The sequence below is a fragment of the Mugil cephalus genome, chromosome 20 (genome assembly GCF_022458985.1).
Source record: "Mugil cephalus isolate CIBA_MC_2020 chromosome 20, CIBA_Mcephalus_1.1, whole genome shotgun sequence".
NCBI lineage: Eukaryota > Metazoa > Chordata > Actinopteri > Mugiliformes > Mugilidae > Mugil > Mugil cephalus.
The window spans coordinates 3310546-3332317 of NC_061789.1; the positions used below are offsets into that span (position 1 = coordinate 3310546).

General features: G+C 42.4%; 1 protein-coding gene across 2 annotated transcripts; it reads right to left on the bottom strand.

Annotated features, from left to right (window-relative positions):
- Positions 1-6122: 6122 nt before the first annotated feature.
- Positions 6123-21419, bottom strand: slc29a4a (solute carrier family 29 member 4a). Of its 2 annotated transcripts, none has more exons than XM_047572938.1 (11): positions 21160-21419; positions 18245-18656; positions 15734-15865; positions 14856-14969; positions 13962-14090; positions 13679-13753; positions 13341-13600; positions 10048-10168; positions 9760-9947; positions 9439-9679; positions 6123-7655 (listed from the first exon to the last, which is right to left on the bottom strand). In XM_047572938.1, the coding sequence occupies exons 2-11, from the start codon at positions 18480-18482 to the stop codon at positions 7519-7521; spliced, it is 1635 nt and encodes a 544-aa protein (XP_047428894.1). In that variant the 5' UTR covers positions 18483-18656; positions 21160-21419; the 3' UTR covers positions 6123-7518. The 2 variants fall into 2 exon arrangements, with proteins under 2 accessions (XP_047428894.1, XP_047428893.1); XM_047572937.1 differs by having other exon boundaries at positions 13332-13600.
- Positions 21420-21772: the final 353 nt, after the last annotated feature.

A 21772-nucleotide genomic window follows, 5' to 3' on the forward strand; every position in this document is an offset into this window, starting at 1 on the left:
CTAGCAGTCAGCCAGGTGGACCACCAACAGGCGGGTACCTTAGCATCAGTTAGCCCGGTACAACGGCCGGAGCAAGAGGCGGGAACCGGAATCCGGAAATGCTCGTGATGTGTTTTGGACAACTGAATATGGTGAGCATACTGTCTGTTATAGCCTGTGAAAGATAATAAAATGAATAATGAAATACTATACTACTATTATAATATATTTTATATTTACACAAAATGGCTCTTAGTCAGTAAGTACTGTAAGTCCCACCTGTGGTGATGTGGGCATTTGCCTGTGCTGATTATAGCCTAAAATAATCGTAAATTATCGTCATAACATTTGTACCATGGGTATTATTTGAAATGGAGGCCACAGCGTGGCAAGTGGCTACTTGAGGCTCCAAAAAGGAGCAAATCTCCATAGAATCCCATGTTAAAAAGCCTATATTTACAGCAATAATGAACATGTTTACAAAAACATATCTTGGTCTCAGTAGTTTATATCATTATTCATGACAACTGTACAGGAGGTGACTTGTTTTCTAACTTTGTCGTTTATTTTTAAAATTCTGCATAATTAAGGGCGTTCCTGCTCTGAGTGACAGGTAGTAGCCTGAGCTAACAGGTAGCAGAGAGTTGGGTGGGCGGGTCTCAACCTCCAGCCTACTTTAGCTCCGCCCCGACCCCGCCCCATGTCCATATTTGGAGTATGTGCGTGTGGGCGGAGTAAAGCTCATCCTACATGGCGACCGCGGGCTCCGCCCACTTCAGGCGTTAACGGTTAACAAGCTAGCTAGCTTTAGCTATTCACAGGATTACGTTAAATTATTTTACTATCCAACAAAAATAAATAATGAATGAAGGCTTTATTTCAAACATTCAATGTTTGCCCAACACCTCCTGAATATACATATTTACAGACAAAAGAAAATAATGTAAATAAACAAACCAATAAATGATAATAAGACAGTACTTAAAAAGAAAAAACAAGCTAACCGCCAGCATAATTACAAGCTGGCAATCCCAATTTGTGACTATTGTATAAAATGAGGTCACCACAATATTTATTTATACATATGGGAAATTTCCATATGACAGTGCCGCAGAATTATGTAAAAAATATACAAATAAAAGACAATATCAAAAGATGATATACAAAAATATACAAGCATATAACAGAGGAAGTGGAGGAAGGAAGGAAGCAAAAAGTTTTAATTTTTTATAACATTCACGTCAGTAAGTAGAAATCTGTAAGAACACATTTTGTTTGTTCATACAGTATTTTCTCGTAATATTTAAAAAGCTTAGCTAAATTTAATTAGAAGTAGCTTTAGTTAAAGCTAGCTGTGGCTGTCTCCAGGCCTTTGTAAAAGACCAGTGATTATTTCTTGTGGAGTAATAATGAAATAATAATCTACACAGCATGAAAATAACTCATATTTTGAATCTTGCAACTTGCTTTAGGTGCACAAAACTTTAAAATGTGAACAGGAAATAGAGCAGAAAAATCTCCTCTGACTCAACGCTGCCACCTGTAGGAGGAACTAAGACAAAACCCGTCATATTTCACTTTTATATCTTGTTATACGAGATATGACTGTTTTATCGTCGCCCATCCATTCTCGTTATGAGACGCCTCTGAGCAGTGTGTCTCCTATCAGGACGTCTCTGTCCGTCCTTCTAAAACAAACCTGCTGATTTTCCCTCACGTCTCATCCATCCATCACCTCCGCGCTTTAACCATTCATCTTTTTCTCCCTGAGTTTTTCTCTCCTCAACCTATAAAGACCGAGTTGTTTCCCGTCCCGTCTCCTGATGAAGGTCAACAACAATAAAATAAGAAGAACAGAAGAAGAAGAAGAAGGCGACGACCGGTCACCCTGACGTGTCCCACTTCCCTGTTTTGTGGTTTGATCCATAAACACAGAGACGGCGACGGAGAAGTGAAGGAACCATTTTTGATGAAGTGAAAATTCCACATGTTGCATTTTTCACATTATTGAAAACAAACGGAGGAGAGTTGAGAGTCCGATATCGTTTATGTGAAAGGAGACGGCGGCTGACAGGTCGACCTTTATCACGACCTGGTTTTGTTTTGTCCTTCCTGTCTCTTTCTGCCTTCCTCTTGCTCGTCCTCTTCCTCTTCACAGTATGTGGAGCAGAGTGAGTAATGATCACTTGCTCTGTCACACACCAGAGACTTTCTTTCCCTGCGGCCACATCCAAAATTAGCACAATGCAGTCACAGAGCGTGCACTCATACGAGTCTGCACACAGGAATAAACTCATGCAAACACCTACAGAAGAGGACGTGATGTGTGGTTGTATGTCCTGGAGGTCAGAGGACAAAAATTTCCCTTCACAAGAATCTTCCAGGGTAGAAACTCGATGCACTTTCTTTCCTGCAGAGTTCTTCTCGTCGTTCTCTGAGCAGGAGCTCCCTCTGCTGGACAAAAGCAGCAATTACAGGACAGTCACAGTCTTGACAGTCTTTTCACTTTGCTCCAAACATGTCCATCAAACCACGACATCTAATCTTTCACGCTTCACTGAAAGCCCAGACGACTCCTGCCAATAAACCCCCGTCAAATATTTATAATCACGGCCGGATTTGTATGAGATCAAAATTAAGATTTGCAGAGATTTTGTGCTGCAGATCTGTTCTGGTCGCAGCTGTTTAAACAGGGGGGAAAAAATAATAAATAAATAAATAAATAAATAAGATCCAGAATGCCTCCTGCTTCCTGTTTTTACAGACTCAAAGGAGTTCAGATCAAAACCATAAGATCTGAATAAATCAACGTATATACGTCAGAAATATGTAGAACACGCAGACATGGAGGCAACAGACAGGAATGAAAACAGCAGTTTTTTTATTTATTTATTTGGAATAAATCAGAAAACCTTTTTTTTTTTCAGCCTTATTCTCAAAAGTTAGGAGGAAGATGTTAGTTGTATCTGGTTTGGTCAAACTGAATGAACGTTTTATATATGGATTCTGCATTAAAAGCTGATTAGACGCCTAAACTTCATACAGTAAAGGCTGTATTTTTATTGATATGTATTTATACATGTATGTATAGACCATGTGCAATCATGTGTTTGGACTGAAATATGTTTCTGAGGAAACTACAGTGGTTGTGGCTGAATATGAAAACAGAAACAGGAAGTGAAATGACAGCTTGACACATGTCTGACTGGGTGGAGAAGATTTATTTCTCTGTATTTCCTCTTTCCATCCTGTGAATCAACCTTCTGCAGGTGGAATCGAAGAATCGAATCCCATCCAAAATGTCAGAAAATAACAATAATATTTATATGAAGTGCTGAATGACTTGTTGCCACAGAAAAATAAACCCTCAGCGTGTCTCACAGTCGTCTCTTAATACATTTAAAAAAGTCTTTGAGTTTTTTTTCTCACCATTTTATTCAAAGCTGCTGAAATATTCAAACTCTGCAGGGAATTATTTGTCTTTCTCAACTGGTGAAAACACGCTTAGAGGAATAATTCTGCTTCTGTGTCAGATGTGATGCAGAGATGTAGCTAAAGCTGCCAAAACCGATGCGTTAATGACGTATTCATGCACATTTCCTTTTTGCGCTATTAACTTTATTAGCAAGTTCTGCTATTACGACCTCATTATGAGTGTGAAATCAGGAAGTGATCAAAGCAGCAGTGAGGTTATGGAAAGCAAGCCGATTCTGAAGTGTAAGGAAGTAATACATCCTGTAGACTCAAACCAATGCCAATAATCCATAAAGGAGAAGGAGGAGGAGGAAGCTGAACAAACAATCAGAATCGGATAATACCGAGTTTAGCTGCAAAGTCCTGCCAGATGGCTCCCACAACAAGATCTTTATTTGTGAACTGGAAGCTTTATGAGCAACTGAGATAAGACAGATATTTTAAAAAGTGCGATTAATAGCATTAACTGGGAATCATGCGATTAATCGCGATTAAATATTTTAATCTATTGAGTAGCTTCACAACTTAAAAATTAAACCTCCTTCTGCCTCCTACACATCATCTACTTGATGTTTTCTCTCATTTTTTGTCACAGTGATTTCAGTAAAAGTAACAGTTCAACATTAACTCAAGTCGCAGTTGTTTGAAGTACACAAATAAACGCACGTTTTTAGCTGTTACATAATGACGCTATAAATGCTTTCAACAGCGTAGCCTCGTGGGTGGATCTGCTGCAGGAGAGTAAATTAAGCTTTAATGCCAAACATTTGCTTTAAGGTGGCAGCAGAGGTGTGAATTCAACCCGGAATAGCGCCGAAGAGGCAGAACGGGATCTCCCTAAGAGACTTTTCATGTCCTTTAATGACACATCTGGACGAGAATAACCTGAAACACCTTCAAACCCAGCAGCTCACCGAGAGGCCTCAGGAAACGTGGAGCCCTCAGCTCAGCGGGACATACATCAGTAATGAGGCCGACTCCCAAACGGCACCGAACCATTTTTCAAGCATTGTCGACATTAGGCTGCGTTCAGGCTGCGTTCAGGCTCCGTTCAGGCTGCGTTCAGGCTGCGCTCAGGCTCCGTTCAGGCTGCCTTCAGGGTGCGTTCAGACTCCGTTCAGGGTGCGTTCAGGCTCCGTTCAGGCTGCGTTCAGGCTGCGTTCAGGCTCCGTTCAGGCTGCGTTCAGGCTGCGCTCAGGCTCCGTTCAGGCTGCGTTCAGGCTGCGTTCAGGGTGCGTTCAGGCTCCGTTCAGGCTCCGTTCAGGCTGCGTTCAGGCTCTGTTCAGGCTGCCTTCAGGGTGCGTTCAGGCTCCGTTCAGGCTGCGTTCAGGGTGCGTTCAGGGTGCGTTCAGGCTGCATTCAGGCTGCCTTCAGGGTGCGTTCAGGCTCCGTTCAGGGTGCGTTCAGGCTCCGTTCAGGCTGCGTTCAGGCTGCGTTCAGGCTCCGTTCAGGCTGCGTTCAGGCTGCGCTCAGGCTCCGTTCAGGCTGCGTTCAGGCTGCGTTCAGGGTGCGTTCAGGCTCCGTTCAGGCTCCGTTCAGCTGCTTCAGGCTCCGTTCAGGCTGCGTTCAGGCTCTGTTCAGGCTGCCTTCAGGGTGCGTTCAGGCTCCGTTCAGGCTGCGTTCAGGGTGCGTTCAGGGTGCGTTCAGGCTGCGTTCAGGGTGCGTTCAGGCTCCGTTCAGGCTCCGTTCAGGCTGCGTTCAGGCTCCATTCAGGCTCCAATCATGTCTTCATGGCTCTCGACTCTGAGGCCTGTTTATCTTTATATTGGATGAACTGTGAAATAAGTGGCTGTTTCCTGCTGAGCTGTGTTGCAGAATTAGTTAAATTAAAAAGCCTTTCAGTGCATTTCATTCTGTGTATTTACAGTTTTACATTCATTTTTTTTTTAGTATTTTACGTCAGACACAAGCAGACATTTTGGCACTGAATGTCCCCCCCCCCCCCCCCCCCACACCCCCACCCACACACACACATCATCACACGGAGGTTAAACACAGACACTGTTCAGGGACATAAATTATTACAGAAAAAACTTACATCAAGTCACATATATAGCATCAGCACCCTGGTAAATGTTCTTTCTTCAGCCATCAGAGGGTGCAGTGGACCATCTGAACTCAGACTCGGTTAATGTCTGAAACTCTCCTGTCAGATGGGAAAGTGCTCAACGTTTTCCTTCTCTTAGTTGTTTTACTTTACTGAAGTCACAGCAGCTGGTTCTGGTGAAGGGGAGTTAATTAAGAGCCAGCTGTGACGTCCTAGGATTCAATTTGAACAGGATGAAATGTAGCATTAGCTGAGCATGCTACATACGTGTCAAAATAAATATATATATTTATATATGTAAATATATATATGTGTACATAAATAATTCCGTCTGATTCTGTAAAATATTACAACATTTTTTATCACCTGTCCTTAACTCCGAAGCAGAAATGTAACTGAACTTTACAGACAAATAGTGCATTGTAGTAGTAGCTAGGATAGCTAGTATTTTTTAATGTATAGTGTACTACTAGCTATGAGAGCTAGTACATTGTAGTAGTAGCTAGGATAGCTAATATTTTCTTGTAGTAGCTAGGACGGGTAGTACTTTGTAATGCATATTGCAGTACTAACTACGAGAGCTAGTACATTGAAGTAGGAGCTAGGATAGCTAGTATTTTTAGTGTATATAACTACAAGAGCTACTACGTTGTACTAGTAATAGCTCGGATAGCTACTCTGATGTAGTAGTAGCTAGGACAGGTAGTATTTTGTAATGTATATTGTAGAAATAGCTAGGATTGCTATCATTCTTTAGTGTAGACTGTAGTACTAGCTACGAGAGTTAGTACATCGTAGTAGTAGCTAGGATAGCTAGTATATTGTAGTAGCTAGGATAGCTAGTATGTTGTAGTAGTAGCTAGGGTCGCTATTATTCTTTAGTGTATACTGTAGTACTAGCTACGAGAGCTAGTACATTGTAGTAGTAGCTAGGATAGCTAGTATATTGTGATAGTAGCTAGGATAGCTAGTATTTTTTAGTGTGTATTGTAGTAGGCTACTAGCTACAAGAGCTAGTATGTTGTAGTAGTAACTAGGATAGCTCCTAAGATGTGGTAGTAGCTAGGACAGGTAGTATTTTTTAATGTATATCGTAGTAGTAGCTAGGATAGCTAGTATATTGCAGTAGTAGCTAGGATAGCTAGTATGTTGTAGTAGTAGCTAGGATAGCTAGTACATTGCAGTAGTAGCTAGGATAGCTAGTATGTTGTAGTAGTAGCTAGGATAGCTAGTACATTGCAGTAGTAGCTAGGATAGCTAGTACGTTGTAGTAGTAGCTAGGATAGCTAGTACGTTGTAGTTGCTAACACAGTGTTATCAAGGGTCAGAGGAATGTCTTTGGATTTGAGGTCACAGAAACTTTGTTTACAAGTGTTTAAAATCTTCCCGTAATAATAATCAACCTACATTTTTCACTTAAAGTCTCCATGAAACAGCCGAGTGCTAAATGAAAAGCCCACTCTTCCCTGATTGGTCAGCTCCAGCAGCCTGAGCAGGACGAGTCTTCAAAGTTATTAAAATTGATTTCCAGGGACTGTCATTGTTGGGGCCGGACACTAAAGTTGAGTTTTAGTCAGAGATATAATGAAACACACTCTCTAAGAAATACCAGTCTTATTATCTCCCTACTTCTGAGAAAAAATGAAATGTCACATATTTGATCTAACTCCTGTAAAACTTCGATCTGTTTCGCTCTCTGCAGTAAAACCTCTCTTGACTTTACACTGTACAAATGTCAGACAATCTGTTCACACATATTCAGACAGTCATTTCACCGGGTGATTCTCAGAGGGCTTATGTCGGATGCACAGCTCATGTTCTGCAGCTCCAGGTGAGTTCATCACAGTCGACATCTGAAGGTCACCAGGCTGCAGAACGACCGAGCGAACAAAGAAATTATTTTATTTTTTGTGTGTGTGTGTGTGTCTTTTCCTTCCCTGCAGCTGGACTCAAACGTTGCAACGGCGGCACCGACCGGCCGCGCTGCTCGTTCAGTACCTGTACATGTGTTTTTAAGTTCAGTATCCTGTGGCGTTGACGGGTGCGTGTACGATGAAGCGTGTTCCCGTTGTCGGAGCGGTGAAGCTGTACGCCGCGTACGCCACAGCAGAGCCGACCATCAAACCCGTCATGTAGGAGACTGTCATCGTGTTCCCTGGAGGGAGACGGAGAATAAAAACCTCATCCTGAGGGAAGGGCGGCACTGAATAAATTACACTCCGGGGAGACTAGTCGGAGTGTGAGGCTTCTGAAGTCTTACGTGAAAAGTGACCTTCTGGAAAATTCATGCAAAGACAGAATTGCAAATAATGAAATCCCAACGTACTTGCTTATTAGTTGAATGAAGCAGGAATAAGCTGCAACAAATCTAAAACTTAATGTCCTCATATGAGGACGCTGGGTCTCAAATGACGGGATACGGATATTGATACGTCTGAAAAAACACCTCATGAGAGCGTAAAAATGTTTTAGCTTTATTTATCTGAGAGGCTTTTAGAAATGCAGGCGTCTCCATTACCAGTTTGTTATTGCGATATTTAGGTTTTGTGCATTTCTAGGGCAGACGGAAACACAGCAAACATGTTCAGAAAATCCAGATGCAGTGTTGGCGTGAAGAGTAGAAGTATTTATCTCCTTTGGTTATATACAATGATTTTGCATCTGCAGTTAAGTTTTCAAACTGGAATTTCAAAATGTTTACGCATAAATATAGAGTTACTTTTCCATCTTACTGAGGAACGTATTGGTTCCTTTACTACAGAGCCCCAACGTTTGCAGTTTCAAAGGAATAATCCCTAATTCAAGCAATTATGCACAATAGAGTATTTAACAATGGGAGAGGGTAACAGTTATTTATTTAAACTTTCAGCAAATGCAGTTAGAATCAATCTTCCAAAAGAACCAAGGGTTTGTCTAAAGTTTCTTAAGATCTTGTGAAAGATTCCTGAGATGCTTAAAAGAAGTTTCTCAGAATCTCTCTAAAAAAAAAATCCCAAGATCTCGTAATAGTTTGTTGAGATCTTGAAAAAGTTTCATCGGAATTTGCGAAAGGTACCTGGGTTTTCTCTCTAAACCGTCTTAGGATCTCACCCCTAAAAAATTCCCATGATCTCACAAAAGTTTTGAGATTTTGTGAAAGTTTCTCGAGGTTTCAGGATGTGAAAACAGTTTTTAAATAGAGAAGTATTAGGGCCACTGGGGGAAAAAAAACAAAGATCTGATTCTGAGAAAAAAGTCAGAATAAGAAAAAATAAGAATTCATTCACTCTAACTACATTTTTTTCCCCAGTGGTCCTAATTCTCTTCTGTAGTTTCACAAGATAATGCAGAAGTTTCTTGAGAGCCGACAATATTTCTTGTATCAATCTAAATATATCGATACCAAGGCCAATATCGGTATCGGAATGATACTAGCGTGATGAGATCGATACTTTGTTACGGTTTCCTCACAGAGTTCACGCAGCTTCTCTCCAAGTTTGTCTGCTTTACATTGTTATTTATATTTTTTTACATTGTTCCTTTTTTATTTTGCACTAATGACTTTTTCTAAAGCAATTATGTGCAGTTAAAGGGGAATTATTCAAATTTTATACTGTTAAGTTGTTTTATATTGTAATTAGTTAAGAAAAATAGGTTAATTTGCCCAAGTATTTGTCCTGTATTTGATCACAATCAACTAACTAAAGGGAAAATTACGAAGTTATTCAATGATCGTGACATTTGAAGAAAAATCTGTATTAGTATCGGTACCAACGGTATTTGTTTGGTATCGGATCGATGCAAAAACTCCCAGTGTCACCCACCCCTAATGGTCTTGCAAAGTTTTCCACAAACTCTAAAAAAATAAATCTGGATCCTGCAAAAGTTTCTCTGGGTTTTGTTTTCCATCACGTCTGGGCTACAATACTTTCCAACAGTTTAGTGTCAGTAACACTCACCTGCCAGCTCCCTCTGCTCAGGCGGCACTTTGCCGGCGGCCTGGATCATCGGCACCGACCCAAAGTATCCGTTGGTGACTCCCATGAGGAGGGAGAAGAGACAGGGCCAGGCCGGGTGGGACAGGGTGGGCGAACTGGACGGGTAGACGCACATGACAAACAGCGGGATGAAAACCACCCGGAGGCAGGAGAAGAAGAGCAGGCGTCCTCCAGACCAGTCGTACGGCAGCGCTGCCAGAATCTGAGGAGGTAGAGATACAGTAAAAGTTAAACATAAAAGAAACAATCCTTGCACCTATAATTAAAAGACTCGCAGCTCACCTTGCCAACAAAGTCGGACATGTTGAAGGTGGCCATGATGAGGATGGGCAGCCATTCTCCTAAGGTGCGGTTTTTAATCTCAGACTCCAGTCCAGGGAACAGACACAGGGTGATGCTGTAGGTCACGGCTATGGACAACATGTAGGCCCAGATGACACGGGACACCACGTAACGATGCAAGATCATGTCTGGTCAGAGAAAACACACACACAGACGGTTATAAACCACAATCACCAGGGGATTTAGACTTGAAATCTTAGGCTGAGTGGTGAGGATTGGAGATCATACCGCGGACACCGGGCCAGCTCTTCCTTATTTTGGCTTTCGGGGCGTCAAATCTCACATAGGTGCCACCAACAAAGTCCTCAGCACCTTCTTCTGTGGAGGGTAGTGTGGTCCCACCGTTTCCCTGGAAGACACAGGACTTTAGGTTTAATTTATTTGTTCTTGGGGTCAAACTAGAGTCTTACTTTTAAAATAAATCAGGTCCCAGTCTGATCTAAACAACATGTGTTTGTGGAAGGCAAGATTCAAAATCATTTTATTAACGCCCGCAGGGAAATTAATTTGTCCGAGGAGTCACGAGATAAGAAAAAAACATATATGAACGAGACATAGACATAAGAATAAAATAAAATAGAAATGAGGTCAAAGTTAAATTTACAAAAAATGTTTAATGTCCAATTTACATGAAATATACAGAAAATAAAACATTTAGCTAAAGTGTAACGTATTTTGAGGGGCGGGGCTTAGCTGGAGGCAAAAACTCAAACAGTACAGCTTGTAAACGTGGGTTAGCATATTTTAATGGACTGTTTTGGCAGGAGTGGACGAGGAAAATGTATATTTTAAAGAATATACTAATACACTTACTCCCCAAGACCGTGAGTGTTATTTTAAAACGTTGACTCTGACTGATGGGACTATAGTCACCGACCCCTACACTCTCACTCACTGGATGGACGATTTGACCAAAGGACACAGAGGGGACAAAGTCTGGTCTGTCTTTATCAAGTGGAGCCTCTCCAACAAAGATTATAAGAAGTAAGTGGAACCACTGTGGAGGGTAACGTAGTAAATGCTTGGACACCCCGGAAACATACAACATTACGCAATGTTATAACATTGGATTGGCTAGCGGTTAGCATTAGCATCAAGCTGTTGTTGATGATTGTCTCACTCCAGTGTTTTCTTTTAAAAACCCAAATCATCTACGACTGGCAGCGGCTGGTATGCAATAAAACTTCAAGTTAGTGTTTTGCCTCCCAAAAATACAGCAACATGTTTGACTGACGGTTTTCACCTCAATCTTCCCTCTGTTTTGCCTCCAGCTAAGTTTGCGATGTCATAGTGACGTAGGCCGTGAAGAGGACGACGCGGAAAAAGGAGCTTTCTGAGGCACCATTCCTTAGAAAGCCACTTACTTTTGCTCACTGATAATAGTAAGTATTATATTTCTGTTTCCTTTCTTTGCTTGGGCTCTCTTGTGCTATTTCCAGGAATAAGCTGATGTTTTAAATAATTTTTTAAGCAGAAATGTGTGTATTTATATCTTCCTCGAGGATGTTAACGGTTCATTCTGAAAACAGTCGACTTATCGAGTGTAAAAAACACGTCTAACTCGATGATTTGACCTTTATTTTTTCCGTTTTCTCATCACTTAGGGGTTCCTGGAAACATGACATCAGCTTTTTATTATGGCAGCGGCTGTGAGATGGCTGCAGGTTGACGTAATGATGTCGGACTGGACTGCAAATTAACCGCTGGGACACACACATGCACACATTATAGACACAACCCCTGCTATACTTCCTTACAAACACACACACACACACAGATCCATTAGTTGATTAGAGAGGGGCTCCTCGCCAGAAGGCACCACTATCCTTGATTATCCCATAATATATGGAGCAGTCGTTTCCCTCGGCAACCGGAACAAAGAGCTGCCAGAAATCAGCCTCCGGACGCAGAAAAAAACACGAAAAATGAAAACACGAGGGGATTTCCATCATCGTCGTCGTCGTCGTCTCATGTCTCGTGTGTAATGTGATGGTGCACAAACAGAAACACTGCATGCGTTAAAAGACGACAGCCTGAGGCGCTGCATGTTCCTTTGAAAGTCTCTGAAAACACAGTTAAACACACACACACAGCGATGAGGAAATTAGCTCCACGGCTTCGGGCTGCAAAGTGCTGCTTCATGCACGACTACAAAGTGGATTAACCTCCTCTTCTGTCCCGAAAACTCTTCCTCCTTCCAGGACGCCTCTTTGTCCCTTCTCCTTTTTTGTCTCTTAACAACCTGACTCTCCATTTTCATTCTTCTTGCAAACCTCAACCCGAGCAATTAATTACTCCTCCTCCAGCGAGAAAGCAGCGTGATGACTCAAATAAGTGATTTTTTTTAAAACAAGTGACTTAGACAAGAGATTCTCCACACAGACATCAGAAATAAGATGAATTGAATGCAACATTCGTGACTGAGAGTTTGAGCTCAAAATGTTTCTTTAGAAAAGCATCTAAACAAAACATTTCTATAAGTGGCATTAGTTTATTGGAGTCTGGCTCCAGGTGGTAACAACTGAGGCATTTCCAATCAGAATGAGATTAAAGAATTTCACATATTTGACCTGCGTGTGATATACACCAGGAATAATCCTTGTAATTAAACATTTTTCTAAGCTTTTCTAAACTGGGGATTAATGAATGAGTAAGAACCTCCCGGCGGCTGGTAAAGCACGGTGGGGGAAGTATCAGGGTTTATTCTCAGAGGTTTACTTACAGTCATTGATCCGAATTCATCACATCAAACTGTTCTCTGAGAATAATGAGTGAGTTTGAAAGCTGGAAACCTTTAAACCTAATAATGATCATTGGATGCTACCACTAAGGAGTGACACTGCCACAACATTATGACCACTGACTGGGGAAGTAAATAGCATTTAAATCATCTTGTGACAATAATAATAATAAAAGAAACACATTTCTAGACATTCATTTAAACTGTGTCAACATCATAAAAGGTTGGCATGTAACAGAGACTAGCTCGTTACATTATGTTGCCGTTACAACAAAGAGACTCTGTTTTTAGTCGACAAACTCCCAAAACTGGAGCCTGACTGCGTCCATCTGGACCCGTCCAGGCTCTTCTGTGCTTTCAGTCAACAAACCTGAGGCATGATAATATTCTGTGATAAGCAACCTGTTGAGATTTGCCTTGTACCGGTACATTTTGTATTTGGTTAAAGTGCAGGAAACTCTGACGTTCATCTTCCTGTCAATATGGTGGCGTCAGCAAAAAAATCATGTGATACCCAGAGCTCTATGGCAATGACACTTTCAACTCAAAAAACAACAGCACAAGGTGCTGACTTGGCCTCCAAATTCACTACATCCTAAACTCCACAGAGTCCCCAGACTCCAGAGGACACCCTCAGAAGGCCCATGTCCATTCTCATGGTCATAATGTTATGCCTGATTGGTGTTAATCAAAATTGGATTGAAATGTATTTATCAACGCCCACTTAAAGCATCGCGGTCGTACGTGGCCGAGAAACCATCCATAAACTTACAAATCTTACTTCCTCTGACGTGACGTCGTGGTGGACCCTGTATCCCGTCCCGTTGTCCCGGGGGTCGTGACATTTGCCCGGACCCTTTCCCTGGGCGTGGCTGGTGTAGTAGCGTACGAAGCGGGAGCGTCGCACCAGCAGGTGGAGCAGGAAGCAGAGCATCTCCATGCTGATGGACACCAGGAAGAAGATGAGCGTGTTCTTCTTCTCGTCGGTGATCAGCAGCTTGGTGAAGATGCGCGACAGGGAGATGATGACGCCGGCCGTACCTGGAACATCGGAGGTTTAAGCATCGGCCGCAAGGACGCGGACGTGGAAGGTTTTTTTATCTTTGCGAGCGTACTTACTCTCTCCAGTCATCACCCCCTGCGTGTACCTCTTGGGCAGCATCCCCATGTAACCATAGAAACTGGACTGCTGCACTGGGGAGGGAGGAGGACGTGGTTATCAACCGTCCAACACGCTGAGATTTATTTAGAGACACAACATCCTGAACTAATTAAATGTTTGGGAAGGTTCTCGGTCATTCAAGTCGTTGTATATCAATGAAACAGGAAGTAATATTCTGTAACGCAATCACTTCATCCAGCTTTAAATAAATATATACATTTTTATTATTATTATTAGTACCTGTGCATCCGAAGGCCACCACTCCCACGGCCACCAGGTTGATGATGTACGCCTGCCTGGTGCTGAACTTTTCCAGCCAGACGTCGAACACGCTGACAAAAACCAGCGGACCCAGAGCTAAGATGTAACCTGCAGACAGATAGAGGGGAATGGAGGGGGGGGGGTACATGCATCACTGATCCAGGTTCCAGGTCTGGACTCGGATTTGACGGGAGCCGACATGAAGAGACAGCTTCCACCGTCTGAGCTACGATCCAGAGTTTATTAACTCAACACGCTTCAGAAGACGCTTCCTCAGGGAACCAGAGTTATTTCAGGCTGAAATATCAAACTCCTCCACAGGGACATGCATTTTTAAAGAACTGTTTCTCCTTTTTTGCTCAAAGATGTTTTTTTTTAAATATATATATTTGTTAGGTTTAAGAGCTTTAATATTTAATGTTAAGTTTTCTACAGTTTGAGAGTAATTTACACAGAGAAGACGTGAAGGAGCTAAACAACTAAAAGAAAAAAACATCTTCTTAGCCTCCTAGAAACCAAGTTACATTGGTAACTTTTTCAAACATGTCTCCATTGCTGATATTTCTGGAACAAACAGTCATTGCCGGTTGATGTTAAATGCGTCGTTAGCGGTGCACTAGTGTGGGAACGTTGCCACAGACAGATTTAAAACAGCCTGAGAGATTTACCTGCCGCTGCTTTTCTAATCAAACCTGTTTCAAGTGCTACAGATGTTCATTTATTATTCAACAGTGTTTTGAAATGAGCTTAACAGACAGCCCCTTGTAAATTCACAACAAAGTTTGTTTAAGCTTTCAAGGTGAATTAACAACCGTAAGGAGAACATTTTATTTATTTTTTTGTGGACTGTGCGTAGAGAGGTCTCTGACTCACCCACTGTGATCCTGGTGTGCATGCTGAGTCTCTCCACCAACACGTTGTTGAGGATGACGGCCAGTAGAGCCACCAAGATGTACGTCAGACTCATGTCGAACACTATGGACGTCCCTGAAACACACAAACCAGAGTCACCACTTGTATGGGAGTGTATTACATACACTGATGAGGCATAACATTATGACCACCTTCCTAGTATTGTGCAGGATGTTGTTGAGATTGTTAAATATTTGTTCTCTCTTCTAGGGCTGCAAACAAGAACTAAGCTATTTATTCTTTAAGAGAAGCTCAATTCCTGAACTCCAGGGGTGTCCTCATAGGCCCCTCCCACTGCAGGATGCGTCACAAGTGCTAAGCATTGTGGGAGATGGAGATAATTTTCCGAATATTTCCAAATGTTGTTTTTTGTCATGCAGTCTCTACCCAGGAGAGATTAGTGGACATACTTCGAATATTAACATCTGAAAGCTAACCGGCTGCTAGCCTCCACGCTTCTGCATTAGCCACGCCCACTTCCCATTTTTGACCAATCACAGAATAGTAACCAGATTCCCACGAGAAGAAAATTCTGACTGGTTGATGTGTCAAGAACAAAATGATGTCAGTACGAGAAGCGAGAAATAAGCTACTTCGACTTCTATTGAGTGGGGGGGGGGGGGGCTTTAAGGGGAGGGGCCACTGTGGATCATCCCACAGATACTTGATCAGATCGGTCTGGTCTAAGTGGGTGCTACATGTCTAAGTAACATCCACATGAATAAATACCAGGTCCAAAAGTTTCCCCAGAAGAACATTGGATTATCACACGACGGTTTAAATGTTATTTACTTCTCTTGTCCGTGGTCATAATGTTGTGGCTGATCTTTTTTTTTTACCTTTGAACTTGTGGTGCAGGTAGTCGACATCTGTGATGAAGCTGTTGTAAGGAAGCAGGAAGCCCACTCCAGCCAACAGCATCGCAAAGTAGATGCCATGGTAACGGTCGTCGGGGATCGGCTCCTCAAAGTCTAAGAGGGGAGTCGAGGGGTTGGAGAATTAATCACGAACAAACCAGGTGGGGAGTCATGTTGATTTAAAAACATCTGGATGAGGACTCTTGGATACTGAGTGGGACTAATCAGGCCGAGGGAGGCTGCAGCAAGTCTGACGCAGTGCACGACTTAGCCCCCCCCCCCTCCTCCTTGTCTCAGTGAAACATTGATCTGAAGAATCGCTGATCATGAACTTGGCATCAAAGTAGCTTCAGAGGAATTTTTCATTTATTTGGTGATTTACAGCTGATTCAGTTTTATGGGTTAAAAAAAAAAAGAAAAAAGAAGAATAAGTGTGATATCCAGGTTCTTTATGCAACAGTTCATAATCCGTTCCTAATCCGGTAAGCCTGCTATTAACTGCTCCATTTAGATGCTCATACTTTATTACTAGAATATTTCCTTTAAAAATATCCCTTAGTAGAACCACAAAATATTCCATTAATTTTCCATTTTCCATTCGTTGTGTGAGGTATGAAGGCAGCAGCAGGAAGTAAGAGGTTGTGAGTGGTGCATCCTTGGTCACTATATAGATTCGATTATCGAGGGCCTTTGTCCAGACTTTGTAACCAGGCAACACAATGATCCGGCCTCCTTCTCTTTTCATACGTTTCCTGTTTTCTCTCTCTCTGCCGCTGCCTCTATTCTCTCCGTTCTCCACCGCCGTCACTAACCTCACTCACTTCACTTTCCCTCAAGTCCAACAACCGTCTCAATTGTGTTTCCTAGCGGTCCAGCTAATAGTAGTTCTTCCTGGCTAATAGTAGCCCTTCTTAGCTAATAGTAGTTCTTCTTAGCTAATAGTTGCCCTTCTTAGCTACTTAGCAAGCCCTAGCTCTTCCAAGCTTCCTGGCCTCCCAGCTAATAGCTCTTCTTAGTATGTCTTACCACTTCCTAGGTTCCTAGCATTGCAGCTAATAGTAGTTCTTCCTAGCTAATAGTAGTTCTTCTTAGCAAGCACTAGCTCTTCCAAGCTTCCTGGCCTCCCAGCTAATAGCTCCTCTTAGTATGTCTTACCTCTTCCCAACATCGTAGCATCCTTGCTAATAGTTGTTCTTCCTAGTTAGTCTTTGCTCTCTCTAGCTCCATCCCAGCTCATTGTAGTTCTTTCTAGCTAATAGTAGCCCTTCATAGCAAGTCCTAGCTTCCTAGCCTCCCATGATAATAGCTCTTCTTGGTGTGTCTTAGCTCCTCCCAGCTTCCCGGCTAATAGCAGTTCTTCCTAGCTAACAGTAGGCCTTCTTAGCAAGTCCTAGCCCCTTACTAGCTTCCTGGCCTCCCAGCTAATATCAGTTCTTCTTAGTGTACCTTAGCTCTTCCTAGCTTCCTAGTGTTAACAGTTGCTCTTCCTGGCGTGTCTTAGCTCTTCCTAGCTTTCATAGCATCACAGTTAATAGAAGCTCTTCCCAGCATTCACGCTAATAATAACTCTTCTTAGCAAGACCTAGCTCTAACTAGCTCTCAAGCTTCTCAGCTAAAATCAGTTCTTATTAGTGTGTCTAGCTAGTCTTAGCTCTTATTAGCTTCCTACCATTGCAGCTAATATTAGTGCTCCCTAGCATTCCAGCTAATAATAGCTCTCCCTGGCACGTCTTAGTCCTTCCTAGCATCCAAGATAAAAGTAACTTTTCTTAGCAGGCAATGGCTCTTCCTGGCTAGTTAGCTCTTCTTAGCTTCCTAGTATCCCAGGTAATGGGAGTACTTCCCAGCTGGTTTTAGCTCTTCCTAGCATCCCAGCTAATAGCAGTGCTTCCTAGCTAGTCTTAGCTCTCTGTAGCTTCCTAGCATCCCAGCTAATAGTAGTTCTTCCTTGCTAATAGTTGCCCTTCTAAGTAAGTCCTAGCTATTCTAGGTTTCCTAGCCTTAAAGACAATATAATATAGTAGTTATTCCTAGCGTGTCTTAGCTCGTAGGTTTAACCAAACACCATTTAGTGTAGTGGATGTGTGGACTCCCAAATTTGCAAGATGGCAGCGCCCGTATCCCCGGGCATCAGTCTGTCCAATGGGAGGAAACACATGGTTGTAGTAATTTATTTGGTCCAGTCACAGGAGCGGTTGCAGGTAGTTCTTTGGCATCAGTTTGATTTGTCTTAAATAGGAAGTTCACCTCGAGAGATTATGTAAAAACAACATCTATTTAACAAATTTTATTCTAAACTTACAGCAAACTAGTGACACACACTTTTCTGCATCTGTATCTTAACACTTTTGTCCTTGCCAGATCTGTTTTTTTTTCCTGTGCTTCCTTTTTTAAATTCCTTTTTGATTCCTCTACCGCTTCCTTTCCTCGTTCCTCGTCTCTCTTCTTATAAATAGTTCACACAGGTAGTAAGAAAAGCAGAGACTCGCTCACCAGGCTCAGACAGAGCCAGCACTCCTCGCTCCGGGGCGTCTTTACCGATTTCCTCCTCCTCCAGCTGGTACGAGTCGAAGCTGTAGCTCTGCACCACGCCGCTCTCCCTCGCCTCCCTCCAGGCCTCCCTCCCTGCAGGATCCCTCCATCCAGACCTCCCCCCATCCCTCCACACATCCCTCTCCTCGGGGGTCTGGACCGGCGTGGGCCTACGACGCTCTGCGCCCACCGAACCCATCTCTGCACCGCCGATACAAAAAAACAAAAAAAACAAAAAGACAAACGCACACTAGACTCTTCTCCTCTTCCTCTCGACTAGACAAGCTACGCACTCCTGGGAGCGAGCATGTTGAACACAATCCCGGCGACGCTCCCTGGAAGAGACGGAGGAGACCTTCAGATGATGGAGGATCTGCAGAGAGAGACAATAAAAAAAAAAAACAGAAAGAGTCAGGGTTAGGCTGTTTGTGATGATATGTGAGAGGAATATTAAACAAGAGAGTCACACGCTGCTAATACTGTAGGAGAAAGAGGAAGTCAACAAGTCAGTTTAATTATTTATGACCAGTTTTTAGTCATTTATCAAACACAAAAACAAGATTCTCTGATGCGATATTAGCAGCTTGTCTCTGTATATGTTTATTTTTTCAGGCTCTAAGTTACAAAAAAGCAGCAAACCTGACGACACAATGGACCTTTTTTTATTTTACATTTTTAAACAGACTCTCTTTTAACTAACGGACTCATTCGTTTATTTTTTTTTTCATATTTTACATAGTTTTTCTTGCATATTAGTTCTTATTCTTCTTCATAGCATCCCGGCTAACAGTAGCCCTTCCTAGCATGCCTTAGCTCATACTACCTTCTTAGCCTCCAAGCGAATTGTAGCCCTTTTTAGTAAGTCCCACCTCTTCCTAAAAACAGTAACAGTTAAGTTAATGTGTTCAGCAAATGCAGTATTTACATTTCGATTATCATTTTATTTTAAGCTTCCTAGTGTTGCAGCTAACAGCAGCCCTTCCTAGCGTGTCTTAGCTCTTCCTAGCTTCGTAGCATCCCAGCTAACAGTGGCTCTTCCTAGCGTGTCTTAGCTCTTCCTAGCTTCGTAGCATCCCGGCTAACAGTAGCTCTTCCTAGTGTGTCTTAGCTTTCCCTAGCTTCCAAGCTAATAATAATTCTTCTTAGTAACCCCTAGCTAATCCTAGCCCTTCTTCAATCTTCCTAGCATCCCAGCTAATAGTAGCTCTTCCTAGCTAATAGTTGCCCTTCTTAGCTCTTCCTAGCCTCAAAGCTAACAGTAGTTTTTCCTAAGTAGCCCTTCTTAGCCAGGCCTAGCTCTTCCCAGCTTCCTAGCCTCCAAGCTAATAGTAGCTCTACTTAGTGAGTCCTACCTCTTCCTAAATACGGTAACAGTTAAGTAAACGTACTCAGCAAATGCAGCATTAAACCCTAAAGTATATATCCCCAAAGCTCATTTTGACCGTAGTTAAAGCTTCAGGATAACCTGGAAGAACTTCCCTACCCTCAAATATTTCCTGTAGTAGTGATGTTTATCTATGTTTTTGTGTCCAACCAACTGTTTAAATTCAAAGTCTGACCAAGTACAGTCCAGCTAACAGGATGTGTTCTGGTCAGTTTTATCGAGGACTCATCAGGAGGTGACTTGTGTAGATTTGGTGCAGCCGTTTCCATATTGACTGGCCTCCGGATTCTGTACTTCAGAATCAAACTTGTCAAGTCTGAGCTAATAGCTTCCAGCTGAAACGCTTATTTATTATTATTTAATGTTAAAAGCATTGTAGAATTACACCTCAATAGTCAGAGTAGATTATTTTTATTCCTAGTTTCTCTAAATTGATCCTGTCACACAGCTTTTTTTTTTCCTGAATCAAGGCTTAAAAAGCAAATGGATTTGATATAAATGACCTAAAAATAGAAGTAAATCCTCCTCTCCAGGCTGAAACAGGGCAGCATGTTTTCATTCGCCCGGGGAGCTGTGGAGCTAAACGTTATTGTTACAAGCTGGATCAATATAAATGAGTATTGACATTATTCTCTGTGCAAACACACACATAAAAAAAGCACCAAGGCGCATCTATTGTGCGCACCTGCGTGGATTCAGCCCTATCTGCTCACCTCTGATGCCCCGAAAGATATGTTTCACTTCAATACGGGACGACCGACAGATGTGAACACGACTGCTTTATTGTTTTTGCGTGTTTTTTTTTGTTCTTTTTTTTAATCTATTTTAAAATCGCCTGGGTCCGATGATGCAAACACTCTGTAACATCCTGCAGAGAAACTGGTGTTTGAATAAAGCAGAGGAAGCTAAAATACAATGTTTTCCCCCACCCCCCCCCCCCCAAAAAAAAACAAAAAAACAAAAACATATATATACAGAAGAGAAATCCTGATAATGATCCCGGTCCTCCTCCTCCTCTGATCCGAGCAGCTCTGCAGAGTTTCCGTGTCCAGACTCGAGGCGGCGCTCTCGGCCTCCCCTCGTTTAAATTAAAAGGCTCCAGCCAGAGACCGTAATTGAATTGCAGTCATCACGCTGCAGTTTCTATTGTTGACTTACATGAGCATAATACTTGATGTGTGTTCATGCATGGAAAAGATGAAGCTCTTGGTTTGGAAATGCACAAAAAAATGAACAAAATCCATTCATTTTTCCTTATGCGTAAATTAAAAAAAAAAAAAAAAGAAGAATTAATTAAAGGTTGAAAAAAGCAAAATCATGACGATAAATGATTGGATGAGACGTGAATGATCAAATGAACCATTTACCATGTTCACGTGTTGCTTTTATGTCATATTTGTGTTTCTTTTAGTCCGCGATCACCGCGTTTTATCCTTGAAATGAAAAAACAACAACAGACAAACAACAGGTTATTAAAGCCCCCCTCGTTTACCTCGCCGTGTCTCCCCCTTTCTCTCTCTCTCTCTCTCTGTGGAGTCTGGCACCTCCGGCTTTCTACGACAGCAGGAGCAGAAAGGAGCGAGGAGCCCTTCCCGGAGGATCCCGGAGGTGTCGGCCGGACCTGGCGCGTCGTCAGCCCGTCTCCATCAGACAGAAAGAGACGGAGGGAAGCCCCCGGTGCCGTCCTGCATGCGCTCCTAACGCACCATCCAGCATCCAGCGGCAGAGAGAAGGGAAGCGCGGATGGATGGATGAGGAGGAGGAGGGAGAGGGGAGGAGGTGGAGGAGGATGGAGAGGGGGGTGGAGGGTGGTGGAGGTGGGGGTGGTTAGCGTGTTGCCTCTGGCGGTTCATCTTTTGCAATCAGTCTTTTCAAACGCGCCGTGTTTGAATTTCATGGTGACTACTTATTCTCACCCTTTCCAGACGGGTTTGAATTATTAATTGTATTAAGCTGCACATCACATACACACATCTGTGAGGTTCAACGTGTGAATTTATTTAGAGGAAAAGCATAAAAAACAACTCAGATCCAGGACGTCACAGCTGAAAGTCAATAATAATGTGATATATTTAAAGCTTTAGTTTCATATTTTAGCACATAAA